Below are 15,465 nucleotides of genomic sequence, written 5' to 3' on the forward strand. Positions count from 1 at the left end.
AGCCACGGCCGTTATCCTGCCAAGGCGGTGGAAATCGGGCTACTTTTTGGTACCCCCTTTCCTGCCTAGTCGACGGAACTACGTGTAGCAAACCCTTGCTCGCGCTAGGGGTCGTTCGAGGACAGGTTTTGGGCGAGAGGAACGGCGTTTGCTCTCGAAATGGGTTCACAGAGAGTCCAACGACAGGGAAAGGTGCGGAAGCTACCCAGCCAGTCCCCCACCCCGGTGGGGGACTGGTTTTTTTGGGGGGGATGAGTAGCGTACTTGGCAGGTTAGCACGTTGACGTATTCTAGCGGAGTTTGGGTAACTTGGCTCTGAGGCACTACATAGATTGCGGCCGAAAATGACCGTCTCGGCAACGCTAATCTGTAAGGCAACCGCCTAAGACCGCCTCAGCTGGCGGTGCAATTTTTTGCCAATGGTGCAAGACGAAAATCACGGACTTGGTCCTGATTGACGGGAAGTGCGGACGGATTTGACGGACTCGGCTTTCTGTAAGGCAACCGCCTAAGACCGCCTCAGCTGGCGGTGCAATTTTTTGCCAATGGTGCGAGACGAAAATCACGGACTTGGTCCTGATTGACGGGAAGTGCGGACGGATTTGACGGACTCGGCTTGATTAGTCCCTGACATGGAACTGATCCGAACGGACTTGAGCGACATTTGTGAAGGGTAACCACCGCTTTTAACCGACTTGTTACCTTCTCGAAAAGACTACCCACTCAGATGTCGGACGTTGTCGGCTGCACTTGGCTCTAGACGTTCAAGCCGTGCAACGAAACACACCGCCTCAGCCTTGCCATTCAGGAACATGGCCTCAAAATTTGATACCATTGTTCACCGACTTGGCGGCTGCGGTTAGGTGCGTGAACCGTTGTTCACCGACTTGTTACGCCTATGTTGTCCCTGTGAAGTTCGGCTAACGGCCGAGTCTAACGGGAGTTGGCAGACCTGTGTTTGGTTTATACCGTAGTATGACCGACTCAGGTAGAGGTACCTGTCGGTATATTCCGAGTTTTACGCACTCGGGCGTCAATGACGGGTCGTCATCACCGCTGATGACGTAGACGTGCTGGCCACGTTATTTGAAGGAGCCATGTTTGCCCAACGGACGAGGCCGAGACAGCCGTTGACAATTTTGGCATCCTTCATCTTTGACCGCCTTAGTTGGGTAAGCCGCTCGGCAGGCGACGGTTATGACCTAAACAAGCCGCTGAAGCACTGTTCGTTGCCGTACAAGAACGAGACGGCCAGTCCATTACTGCTTAATGGGCGATCTGTCGGGTTGGCTTGTCACCGACTTGGATGACAATACGCCCTGCGCAGGCGTACTTAGAAGGGACATGAGGTTAAAGATACGGGTTTCCCACCCGTACTAAACATGGGCTTGGGCCAACGTCCTTGGGTGGCAGGTGCGCATGCCACGTACCCAGCTGGACGGAATGTCAAGTTGAGATGCTAATGACATTGACTATGTTATGCTAAGTGCTCGAGGGATTTGCATCGCAAATGAGTATTATTAGCATATCAAATGGTGCGGACAGGCAATTTACATGACGGGTAGGAATGTCAGCGCGGTTGGTGGACTGATTGCCGTAGGTCCATTATAATAACAGGTGGATGCATATATTAACACCCCTGCGTCCAATCATGTCCAGGGCTTTGTTTCCCTGTGGCTTAAAAGGGAGGGACCTGCTAGTCTGTCGACACTGTTCCAGACATGAGCTTGACGGACCGCAAAAGTTTTCTGAAGGCGAGCAGACGACTGAAGCTCAAAGATGCAGAGTCTCCGGGCGGTAGTGGTAGCGATCGTTGTGATGTCCCTAGTAAACGTTCTAAGAAGTCGGGCAAGAAACGCTCCCGTAAGGCGAAGCCATCTCCGGCTGAAAAACCCAGTGGTAAGCGTAAACGTAAGAGCGATCGTTCTGCCGATGAGGATGATGACGGGTCACCGGTTGCCAGTGGTTCTCACCCGGCTGCTCCGGGAGAGACTACTTCACCTGCAGAGACTACATCTGCTCTTGTGGGAGATACTTCACCTGCACAGACTACGTCTGCTGCTGCTAGTGAGACAGTGAGTAACGAGACGGCTGATGCCATTGGTTCTCCCCCGGCTGCTCCGGGAGAGACACCACCTGTTGCTACTATGAGCCCTCATCCTGCGTCAGGAGAGGTTCCTGTGCCCAGTGCGAAAGAGCTTGAGTCCTCGTCATCAGCAGAGGCTGCCGAGCCCGCTCCTGCCATAGTTTCGTGTGCTGCGATGTCCCCGCCGAAAAAGATAGTGCGGAGGGTTCGTTATCAGGATAGCCCACCTGATTTTGAGCCAGATATGATCCTTGATGCCGCTACGGGCGAGTTCAGGCCAGACGCCCAGACGACGGTGATATCACCGCTGAGTCCGACTCGGAGGTTGACGAGGATGCGGCAGAGGACGATGACTTTTATGACAGGCAGTATGTAGGTGAGGCAAGCTCTGACGACGATGATGACGTTGCTGCTGTGTTGGCGGAGGACGACACACCTCCTGTCTGGCGTATGTCGGAGACTACCGATGCTAATATATTTGAGGAGACCGATTTTGACCATGAGAGAGGACCGACTTTCACCTTGCCCAGCCACTCCCGTGAGCTCGATACTTTTTTAAGTTTATTCCAGCTACACTGATCAGATTGGCCAAGGACGAGACTAATAAATACGCCAAATTCCACCAGCGACATATCGCTAGGAAAATAGATAAATACTGGCGTAACGCTGACTACCGAGAGGTGCAGGCGTTCATTGGCGTCTTAGTCTGTATGGGTGTCGACCGTAAATCATCAGTGGAGGATTATTGGTCTAGCGATCCCTTTCTGAGAAACCAGGGTATTTCTACTGTGATTACCCGCAGTCGCTTTCAGCAGCTTATGCGATACTTTCATCTGGCAGACCCAGAGAACGATCCACGTCGTGATCCTGATGAGGCACGCCGCCGACGTCGGTGTCAGGAGGATCCCCTGTATAAAATCAATCCATGGATGGAGCCCATAGTTGACCGGTGCGTAAATAATTATAAGATGGGTAGAGAGATCTCCATCGACGAGGGCATGGTGCGATTTAAGGGCCGTTCTAAATTTAAGCAGAGATTACCGCATAAGCCTGATCGAGACGGTTTCAAGATATGGCAGCTGTGCGACTCCACCACTGCATACATCGCTAACTTTGCACCGTACCTAGGTGTGAAATTTCGGGATCGGACTGATGGGAGACGGCAGGAGCGAGGTGTGGTGAAAAGAATTACGATGGAGCTGGTCCAGCCATTCTGTGGATATAATCACAGCCTATTCTGTGATAGCCTGTTTAGCACGGTCGTTACTGCTAGAGAGCTGATGGAGACCGGGATCTACGTGGTCGGGATTTTTACCCGCCGTAATCGTCGCACCATGCCCCCTCAATTAATTCCGCCGGGTAAGAGGAAGCGCCTTCCTCTGTCTGTTGGGGATATGAAAGCCACGACCAGAACGGACTCTCGTCTTAACATCACTGCTTATCAGGATAGTAACGCTCAGGTGCTGATCTTGAATACGGTCTATCCACCCTTGGAGTGCGTGCCAGTGGGGGAGGGAGACGAGCGGCGACAAGTGCCTCTGTCGCTGTATAATTATCGCCGGTACATGGGAGGCGTCGACCGAGCCAACCAGAAGCGCAAGTACTTTCACACTGGGCGCAAGAACCACAGATGGTGGACATATCTGGCATGTTACCTGATTGATGTTGCCCTGGTAAATGCATATATATGCTTCAAGCATGTACACCCTGATAGTAAGCTGACCCATAAGATGTTTCATCTGCGTGTCGGGAAACAACTCATTGGCGGTTATTGTGGGCGATCGCAGCCCAGTGTGAGAGAGGTCGAGGCCACTGTTTCTCTTGCCTCGTACATCAATCCACAAAATCAGCCGATGCACGTTGTCAGCCGTTTGGAGGGGCGGCAGAAATGCTGTAAAGTATGCAGCAGAGAGGGTAAGACCACTGCGAGCGGACGACTGTCTGAGACGTCCAAAGGATGTAGTCTGTGCGGGGTTCATCTTCACGAGGGCGAGTGTTTTGCGGCTTTTCATCATCGCATGATGCTACGAGGTAAGAGGAGCATTGGCGTGCAGACCTCTACTCACACAGCCCCGACGACACCCATCAGCAAGAGAACCCGACGTAAATAACGGACAGGGGACAGCTTCGCCTAACAGTGGCTTGACTGTATTCTGAACACGGACCATGATCACATTTTGAGCACGGTTGTGCCGTTTGTTTGTGCTTTACGATCCCGCTGATTGTAAATTGAAACACGGATTATTTTGTACAATCCCCGATTGTAATCTTTGTAACACGGACCATGCACTCGGACGTCGAGACAGACTCTGAGATTTATTATTCGGCATAATGTAAATTATTCCCGAATAAAATACTATCTATGGATCGCATATTTTCGTTTGTTTTGTTTAGACGGATTATTTTGTACAATTTCCCTATTATAATTTTTGAAACACGGATCTGCCACCCCGATTGTAATTTTTGAAACACGGACCATGCACTCGGACGTCGAGACAGACTCCGAGATTTATTGTTCGGCATAATGTAAATTATTCCCGAATAAAATACTATCTATGATCGCATATTTTCGTTTGTTTTGTTTTTACCCCCACTTTCGTTTTTGGCAGATCCGTAAGGACGCTATAGTAATGGATGAACGTGCGTTGTATCACGTGGGAGGGGCACAGCCCAACGGAGGCTGTGCTCGTGCGACGTAGACGTTGTACCAACCATCTGTCGTTGGGGTTAGTGCATAGAGCAGTTGCACTGTCCAGAGCTAAGGTGGTACAAAACTGCACCTTAGTAACAACTGCACAACTAACCTGTTAGGAAACGGTAACACTAACGAGCTAAGTGTTCACTGAACTGGGCCAAACTACGTACACGCCTTCCTTCAATGGCGGAACTATGTCGTTGACACTACGTCAAAGCAGACTGCAATGTGCGACTCTTCCAAGTCGTTCAAAGTACGTGGCCAAGTGACACAACCCAGGGGAAACAGGACAGGTTTGAGGGTGCTCCCGCACCCATAGCACTAACCCTGGGTCTTCTACTAACCCACGAGAGAGGTGACGTTTCCCCGGTGTGGCCGTGCGTGCCGGCGAACGAGCTTTACTTCCGCGAAAGTAAGCTAGAAAAGGGCATAAAAGTGCACGTCCCCGGGGCAAACAACGCCCGTGACCTCGTCATTTTCTGGACACAACCTCATCAGCGGTTGCCCCTCTATACGGGCATGCAAAAATTTTTGAAGTCTAACACGTATATGGTCGGTAATCGTACCCCGAAAATGCGGTATTTTCCCGCCAAATGCCTGGCAGGAAAGCGTGCAGGAGAGCCTATCTTCTGTAGACACGGAAAAGGGGGCCGGTTTTGACCGACTTGGCAGGATAACGGACAGGGGCGCTCGGCAGGAAAAGGGTTAAATGTCTTGCCCTTCCATTAACAAGCTTACGTACTGTTCTATTTCCGATGTTATTAATATTTATCATAAATAAAAGGACTGGCAATCTTATATCAAAGTCACAGTGAAAGAGATTTGCCTAAGGACAGCTCAAATCATTAAAGAATCTAGATATGCCGCCGTTATTTCAACTTTACTGTTATCACTCTTTTTAGGTGTACCTATGTAAGTGTTTTATTTATGTTGTCAAGCAAACACAGTTTTTCAATCAAGAATTTTCTGTCAATTAACCAACCTTGATGCCCAGGTTTACCATGCATGAATATATGAATGTATTTTTTAGTCCCCACGGACACCGTCCGGGGGGACTTATAGGTTTGGTCGTGTCCGTGCGTGTGTGCGTGCGTGCGTCCGTCCGTCCGTGCGTGCGTCCGTCCGTTCACGCAGATATCTCAGAGATGCCCGAAGCGATTTCATTCAAACTTGGTACAAGGATTACTTCATATGTCATACAGATGCACGTCGATTTGTTTTGTGATACGATCCAATATGGCTGCCAGGCGGCCATTTTATTACGAATTTTTCATGTACAGAGCCATAATTCAGGCATGTTTCAACTGATTTATTCAAAGTTGGTACAAGGACATTGACCAATGTCATAGATATGCACGTCAATTCTTTTTGTGATACGATCCAATATGGCCGCCGTGCGGCCATTTTGTTACGATTTTTTCACGTACAGAGCCATAACTCAGGCATATCTCAACCGATTATATTCAAACTTGGTACAAGGACATTGACCTATGTCATACATATGCACATGAATTTGTTTTGTGATACGATCCAATATGGCCGCCAGGCGGCCATTTTATTACGATTTTTGCATGTACAGAGCCATAACTCAGGCATGTTTCTACAGATTTTATTCAAAGTTGGTACAAGGACATTGACCAATGTCATAGCTATGCACATCAATTTTTTTTGTGATACGATCCAATATGGCCGCCAGGCGGCCATTTTGTTACGATTTTTTCATGTACAGAGCCATAACTCAGGCATATCTCAACCAATTTTATTCAAAGTTGGTACAAGGACATCAACCTATGTCATACACATGCACATTGACTTGTTTTGTGATATGATCCAATATGGCCGCCGTGTGGCCATTTTATTACGTTTTTTCATGTCCAGAACCATAACTCAGACATGTATCAAGCAAATTTATTCAAAGTTGGTACAAGGAGATTGACCAATGTCATACATATGCACGTTAATTTGTTTTGTGATACGATCCAATATGGCTGCTGTGCGGCCATTTTGTTATGATTTTTCATGTACAAAGCCATAACTCAGGCATATTTCAACCAATTTTAATCAAAGTTGGTACAAGGACATTGACCTACCGTATGTCATACATATGCACATTGATTTGTTTTGTAATTCGATCCATTATGGCCACCATGTGGCCATTTTATTATGATTTTTTTATGTCCTGAACTTCAACTCAGACATGTATCAAGCGAATTTATTCAAAAGTATTTTATCACAGACCTAATGAAGAGGACTCTATCGTCTCTGAGGACCTGTAATCAAAGCACCCATTAACAAGTGGGGACTGTGTCATCAACAATGACTTGTTGACCAAGAATTACATACCTGTCAATTTAGAAATTTTTTTGAATATTCTTAGTAGTTCAAAGTATGGTGTGAAAGAATTTCTATTGTAACTATTTGTTATGGAAAGCTTTTGCAGTGTTGTGTATAAAGAATTATATTATTCTTTCTGTACTTTTGGAGGGATTTGGTGATTGACTTCTATTTTTACAATGCACTTTTCAATGAGAATATTGAATGTCAAATATCACATGATGACAAAAGTTTATTTGAAATCAGGTCAAGAATCATAAATAAATGAACCCCTAAAAAAATAGAATGGCAATGCTTGCTGCCTTTTCTCTATGCGATCATTTACAGGAAGTATAATTTCCACTTTTATCTTTCACAGGATGTAGGATATATCAACATTTCAAAACTTTTTCTGGCTGTCTGATGTGATTCTCATATTCAAAATGCATCTTGTATTTCCCCAAAATGTAGATTTTAAGAAGTGCATTTCATGAGAGAAAACCGAACCATTTATTCATTTAGAACTATTCAGACTATTTGTATTTGAATATCCTTCAACAATTCATATCAACTTCATCTTTGGGATGGAGTACACCCAGATTCTGCATACATTACAATATCAGCAAAGTTTAAAGTGTGAAATGAATCACTTTGTCTTTCATGCCACAACAAAGTTTAAACAGAAATTACAATGAGGTCAATCTCCATACAGTGTACTGTGTAAAGTTAAAATATGGTGTGAAGACAATTTATTTTATGAATTATTGGACATGTAGCTTGGTAAATAGAGGAAATCAAATTTTCAACCCTACATGTATGTTAGCAGGCACACATGTATTGTTATCTGTTTGTCATTGTTGTTGCTTTTTCAAAATCTCAAAAATGATAATTTTAGGTAAAATGATAATAGCTTTTCATTTTTAGATGCTTCAACCTGTTTTTTGATTTGCGAAGTTATTTCTTTTTATTTTAAGATTGTTGAGTATTTTACCTGTCAATGAGATCTACACCTGAATATTTTGAAATTCATTTTTATCAGTTTTCACTTTTCACAGAACCTTTCAAACAGAAAAATGTAAGAAATACATTACTGCAAAGTAGGGCTAACCCATGGAAATGTTGAAATATGTAATATAAAAGTTGCAGTTCTCAACACAAAAAAAGTAAAAGACAAAGAGTGCAATTTTTATTTCTTCACACCCACATTGATAAAAACAATATTCCCTGAAGATTCATAATCCATCTCTGTGTAGTCTCTGAAATAAAATATGAATTCCACCATTAAAATTCTCTGCTTCGGCAAGCAATCAATACTAATATTCCCAAAGTGATAGCATTGAAAAACGTGTCTGGCCTAAAAATCCTTGCAAAAGGCCCTGATATCCACCCACATTGTATCGGCAAATTGATCCATAGTCTGCTTAATTATATCTTACTTTCAAATATGTGAGCCATTTGAGTAGTTCAATGATTTTCAGTGATGCAACCTATTAATATGAACCTCATTAAGAAATATAATTTTGCTGAATTTTTAATGTAATTTGGCTGACTTGTGCTGGTTATTATAGATCAGAAAGCATTTATTGAATGGAAGGGTCACTGACATTATCCCTGTTCTACATACTCTATGGAAAAAATTCCATCTACAGGAAAATGAATAATGTAGTGTTTTATGTTAAAATTGAAATATTCTTGTTTGTAAGGAATAAGTTGTTGGATAAGGCTGGCTGAGTTACTGTCATACTGATATTGGTCCTGATGTGTGCAAAATAAAATTTAAAATAGTCATCAGGGAAGTAGTCCAGGATCTCCCTTTGGTCAGGGTATATGCTATGTCTCTGAAACCTTTCAGTGTTAGTGTAGCATGCACTGTAAATGGGGAAAAGTCTTAGACTACTTGAGAAGATAGTTTTCAGCATTTTCAACATCAGGTGTGGAAATGTATTGATGATATTGAAAAAGATATAATCACAAACATTGTGGTTTACTTCCATCAAACAGTACTTATGCTGATGCAAATTGTTAGCAATTAGATTATTAAGAGTTCATGTGGTATGTGTAATTGCAATTATAAATGTAGACTGCAAATATGCAAAATCAGGGTTTTTCCGTAATGTGTACTTAGCAAGCAATGTAAAGAAGAGCAGATGAACAGTGATGTTACTCTCAGGTCATTAACTGAAAATTGGGATAGCAGACAGAAAATATTGCATTCATCACAGCCATGGACATACTGTACATAAATCACCTTGTGGAATTAACATCAGCATAGATGTACAAATATGGTTATTACAACACTGCCCACCACTTTAATTTGGGTAGTATGGATATTGTAGCTGATGGGATCTGAGGGTTAGCGTCCCATTAATGTTTCCAACACACCAGTAACTCAGTCAAAATAAAATGTAAGGCAGGAGAATTAGTTGAAGGACTCTGTAATAATGATGTACAAGACTGATGCCCTTGTGTGACTTAAAACTGAACTGAAGGTTGATCTACAGATGTGGTTGTGTGAGTGGGCAAGAAACTTCAGCCAGCTTGGCTTGTCTGTCGGAAATCTTGTCTTCAGATGGAAAAGTTGTATGATTCAATTCTAGCTGAAGCATTCTGTGACTGTACCGTCAAACAAAAATTGTGACCAAAAAAGAGAAGAATGTGTGTCTTTTAATCCTCTGTCATTCATTCATTCATTCATTCATTCATTCATTCATTCATTCATTCATTCATTCATTCATTCATTCATGTGCCTGTCTTTTGGATGAAGGAAAAGTAAGGAAATCTGATACAAATTTGTTTAAAGTATGAGTATTTCCTACCAATCAATTCAAACATTTTGTCACAAAGCACTATGAAAGTTACTGTTATCAAACAAAATATGAAAACAAAAATTACCAAAATAATGAAAGATTTTTTACTAAAAATTCCTTGATTCTTCACATTCTTATGATATCATAAGGATTAATTGAAATATACTTTCCAATCAGAGCTGTCAATTTTTTCTGGACTTAACATGCAATCAGCTGGAACATGGCTGATGAGTTCTCTATATGTTATGATAATTGTTTTCAAGCTAATTAGGTTTATGATCCATCAGATCCATGGGGATTTATTTTTTTTTTTAGATGAGGGTTTTACTGCAGTACAAAATGGCCCATCACAAAAGGTAGATATTTGGTGTCTCCATGAACCATCATTAGAGGTTGAACATACATGTACATGTAGGCCATGAAGCAGTATGATTGCAAGTTTTCACGATATGAAATTCCTTCAAGCAGTGTTTTATACTGTATCGATTATGCTTTTGATGACATTTTCAAAAATAACCGGGAATTTATCACTAGTTTGAAATTGAAGGAGTCAAGACTTCAGGGAGAACACAACCAGGGACAACAGACCATAGAAGAGTCTGTTCTGTAACACAAATATGATACCTGATTAATACCAACAAAAGAAGAAAACAAGTGAACATTTAAACTCATGGTTGTCTCATGTTTACTAGTCAGTGGACTTGCTGGCAATCTGTATATTTTTTAGTAATGAAAACATCTGGTGTTATTTCCTGACAAATTATGCGAATAGCATCCATGTAAGCTGTTATACATATACCGGTATATTAGGCAATATGATATGGTGGTAAGTCGATCTCTCAGTCTCTAATGTAGATGGTTATTAAAAACATGTAGCCGTCTGTCTGTGTTTGTAAAAAGTAAATTGTTTCATGTTACACATCTATATGGTATACATGTATATACCTGTCAACGATTTTGTAAAATTTAATCATTTATTTGCCAATAAATAAGAATATAATAAATGTAGGCGCTCTCAGGGATTATTTTCGTAACATTATTTACATTTATAGAGTCTCTGTGACATGAATGTACTGCTCAAGCATTTTATTGCAGATTATGCAAAATTTTAATGTACTGATATATGATACTGTATACCGGAAAGGATGTACGTGTATACCTGTGAATGAGTACATTTTTAGCAGAAAATTCAAGAAGACAGTTCACAATTTCTGTTCATAAATTACTGTCATCTTTTGTCATCTTTTCACTGTTCTGGGAATGTATCAAATGATAACGAAAAGTTTTTTTAATGATAATGATAAGAATTACAATATCCTAAATCTCAAGTTTCAAACAACATAATAGTGGCAAGAGTTGACAGTTTACCAGTTTACTATGTTATTTTATAGTGTACATGTACATGTAATACTCTACCCCAGAATACAGCTACTGTACTCCCTGTGAATCAAACTATACAATTTGCCAGGAACACAGACTTTTGATATTTACATTTTTGCTACAGTAAAGCTGTATATATGTAGGCTTGTTAATAATTATTTAATGACATTTAAAGTATCGATTCATAACTACCATTAGTCTAATCCCTCCATTGTGATCAACAGCGAAATTGACCTTTATGATGATGAAAAAAGGTTGCTTCAATAGATCCATTAAAGCCAAGTTAATGACAAAATTATATGAGATATATTATACAAAGTGTTAGTAGATGTACTTTGTAGCATTGGCTATGCCATACTAAATGCACTAATTTTTTAGCTCCCATGAACTTTAAGTGTTCAGAGCAAAGGGAGATGAGGAGAGTATTGTTGTCTGTTTGTATGTCTACATGTGTGTGTGTATTGTATGTATGGAGGGATGGAGGGAGGGAGGGAGGGATGGTGGGATGGATGGATGGAGGGATGGTAATCTTTCCTCTGCAAAGACTTTTGGACCTTGTCATGGATCACTTTCATCTTAATGTTAGAATGCATTCTTGGTTAAAGATCGGACTTTGTTAAAATGAACACGCAAGTCCCCAAATGTGCAAATGTGACTCAAAAAGCGGTAAAATGGTCAACTGAAACAGTGTTCTCCACAGTATGGAAAACAGAGGCGTGGCTACTTTACATAACAAAGCTTAATTTGTATATTCTTTTGTTGTGGAAATATATTCTTTTGTGCAGTTATTAACATATGAATAAATTGCTCCAAAAACAGAAGGGTAGCCAAGCCCCAACAATCCCCTTGTGAAGAACCCTGTGAAAGAAACAGCAATTACTCAACAGATTGCTTTGATATTTCCGTATCAGGTAACATTAAATGTAAAGTTTTTAAATATTACACCTATAAGGCTTCAAATTGTACATGGTGATATTATGTAAATGTTTTTTATCTTTCCTTCAGGTGCTATATCGTATGTTTAAACAATTTGCATCAATGGGTCCACAAAATATCCAGGCTGTAGACTGTGTTTTAGGAGTGACGTCATTTTTCATCATCGGCATAGCGGGCACTGTTGTCGGTGTTGTCTGGGGACTACTGACAGCATTTGTGACCAAATTCACAGACCATGTCCGTGTCATTGAACCACTGTTTGTCTTCGTGATGAGTTATCTCTCCTACCTCACGGCAGAAATCTTCGGATTTTCTGGAATTATGGCGTAAGTAGCCTTTAAGCTGCTGTTTGAAATAGTAGTGTTTAAATCAACATGCTGAGTTGATTATTACCTTGTTCTATTGTCTGATGTCACAACATATGAAGCAAAAATAGCAAAACAAAGCAGTACCCAAGATAATAAATGCCACATAATTTTGCACTACTGTTCCATCATCAGTGGTTATCATCTTGTAATGTCAGAGAGTAACTGTAGACAAGTGAACTGTTTGAAAGTTGGTTTACAAAAACAACATAAAGTCTGATCTATCATGTTGATATAATTCAGCAGATTTTCAATCAGATTGGAAAATATAATAAATATGTGCACACAAGTACATGGATGTTGAGACATACTCACATGCTCATAAAAACACACAAACTTTCAGAAGTTAAGGTCATTGCATCCTGTAAATACAAAAAGTGCCTTTTCCAGTGATATTTTATATCATAGCAGATAGCAGGTGATCATAATAGTCATGTTGAAATGTCATGGGGATAGAGAGTAGTCGTCAAGATAAAATTATTTTAATATGGTGAAAAATTTCTTATGGAGCCTATATTAGGTTTGAATATGATTTTAAGGCAAGGCTGGAAACTGATGGTAGTCCCTGGTCTTAGGACAACCACACCTTTGTCCTTACCATAGGACCACCAATGTCTAGAAATACTTGTCCCACTATATCACATGTCATGCAATGAAACCACGATGTACAGCTTAGTTGGGTGTGCTAACTCCAAGCTGGCTTGCAGACTTTTCCAAACAACAGTCAGTGATCATGTCTATTAACCTGGTGAAGTTTGAACCACAATTATCAATTGATAATTGTCTGTCATTTATCCATGTTGATTCTTCTTTCTGTTCTTTGGCCATGCAGGATGATCAAACAGAGAGGACATAAAGGACGGTGTACCTTTTTGTCTGAGAATTATTTGTTTTACACAGTTTGATCAGCTTGTATGAGACAAATGTTGATTATTGCAGAGAAGTTGTGTATAAAATTTCAGCTCAGAAAGTGCTTTCATAGACTGTAACTGTGTTGCCTGGCTGACCGGATGAAACTTAAACTTTGTGTACATAAGAGATAATGTTAATAGTATTCATTTGTTTGTCAGATTTTCAGAAATAGTAATCATAAAATTTAAAATGAACCATATGGCAGGAGTAAAAGCAGACAACCGGATGTTTGTAGGAACTGATTATCAACTTGGACTTATGTACCATAGAAATAAGTAAATTTTGAGCTCTGTAAGGGGCAGTGTTCTACTGAGTGGGAAGAAGCAATTATTACAGAGACAATACTGAGTGAGCTAGGTGAACCAGAATGAGTTTATGATGTGCACATAAGATGTGGAGGCAGGGTTTAAGGAGTGGGTGGATAAAATGTACAGATTAGATCTAGATTGTAATATTTAGCCATGCAGTGTCTCTACCACACCCGTAATACCCTTTGTAATTTATTGCACGACATCAAGGGGTTTGTTTCAAGGGTTATCAGATTTGATACTGTCAAGGAGGAATATCAAGAAGTCATAATAATTGCATTGCCCTTTACAGACCTTTTCAGATATGGTATAATTTAGGATGAATGTACAGTTCGGTGATCCCAATCAGCGATCTGCTGTCTTATAGCTTTTAGTCTGGTGCATTTTAGCTTGTTCAGTCAGTTTTGGTTCATTTCACATGACAGGAGTTTGTTGAAAACCGGCCATCTATTTGAGCAACATTCAGTGACTGAAAGAATATGTAAAGCTCTCGTTATAATTGCTAAAACGTGTAGAATTTATAAAAATGATGACACAAACTTTGCAAGTTATGATTGAAATTTCACGATGCCTTTCATTTTGGAGTGCCACTCTTTGAACAGTGTGTTTTAATAGCTAACATCATCCTTTAACATTTACATCTTGACTCTTGATCAAAGAAACTTGTTACAGTACGTTGATCTAAATGTTCTGAAGATCCAAAGTTTGAATTGAAAACATAGTAGTCCTGCTCAGGTGCAGAAAGGAATAATTTCTTTTCCTCTGTTGTATTTTAGGCACAGTTTAATATTTAGCAAATCCAGTGTAGTAATGAAAAGTGGAAAGAACTGAATGAACAGTTAAGGCATAGATTGAAAGCAGTATGAATTTTGGACTGTGTTCTCATTCATGAGCTGACACCAGTTTTATGTCAACACTCCACAACAGTAACGTCTGACCTTTATTGAAGGTTTCTCAACTTAGTGGGACTCAGTTGCTGTTTGTAATTTTTCCACATGCTGGTAGTTTAAATTTATTGTACTGTAATGAAGCTTAATCTAACAATATTTTACATACCAGCCTAATATCTATTGTATCATGATATTACGATCCCAACCCAGCTGTTGTTTCATTTCTTTTGCATTAGAGTGAAGCCATTATGGATTTATTAAGTTTTTGAACATTTTCTGTTCATGTAAAAAGGTTAGGTTTGCTTCTCAGTAATACAGCTAGTAAGTTTAATATTTCCTAATTCCACTCAGTAATTTTGTCCTGAAATGTTTTTGCAAAAAATATACCATCACAGTCAATAGATATTTAGAAATCCTGAAAATTGTATGTGTGACCAGTATAATTGCAACTGTACTAATGAAACACTTGGTGTAATAGCACTGCTCAAAAGTGACTGCTTAAAGTGAGCAGTGATAAACAGACAAGTCTATAAAAAAACCAAGTCCTTAAAATTTGAATCAGATGGACAATGTAGAAAGTAAATTTGTTTGTCTGTACAAGGTGTTGCATTTGTTGCTGTGGTTTACGTACTACACAATTAGCTTGCAAAAGTTGATAAAACCAGTATGTTAATTTATCATTAAAATATTTCATGAATGAATGCTATAATTCACAAAATATCTCATTCCCTAGATGGCGGAATTTCATTATGTATCGTAATTGTTTTTATTAA

The 15,465-nt window shown here is 40.5% G+C and overlaps 1 protein-coding gene across 3 annotated transcripts in view; it reads left to right on the top strand.

Annotated features, from left to right (window-relative positions):
• Positions 1-15,465, top strand: part of LOC139148425 (sodium/hydrogen exchanger 3-like) — a 69,224-nt gene that overhangs the window by 21,150 nt on the left and 32,609 nt on the right. For all 3 annotated transcript variants that reach the window (XM_070719883.1, XM_070719882.1, XM_070719884.1), the window contains exon 3: positions 12,287-12,543. In XM_070719883.1, the coding sequence (XP_070575984.1) occupies positions 12,287-12,543 (257 nt within the window). The remainder of the gene's footprint in view (positions 1-12,286; positions 12,544-15,465) is intronic.

The sequence above is a fragment of the Ptychodera flava genome, chromosome 13 (genome assembly GCF_041260155.1).
Source record: "Ptychodera flava strain L36383 chromosome 13, AS_Pfla_20210202, whole genome shotgun sequence".
Lineage (NCBI taxonomy): Eukaryota > Metazoa > Hemichordata > Enteropneusta > Ptychoderidae > Ptychodera > Ptychodera flava.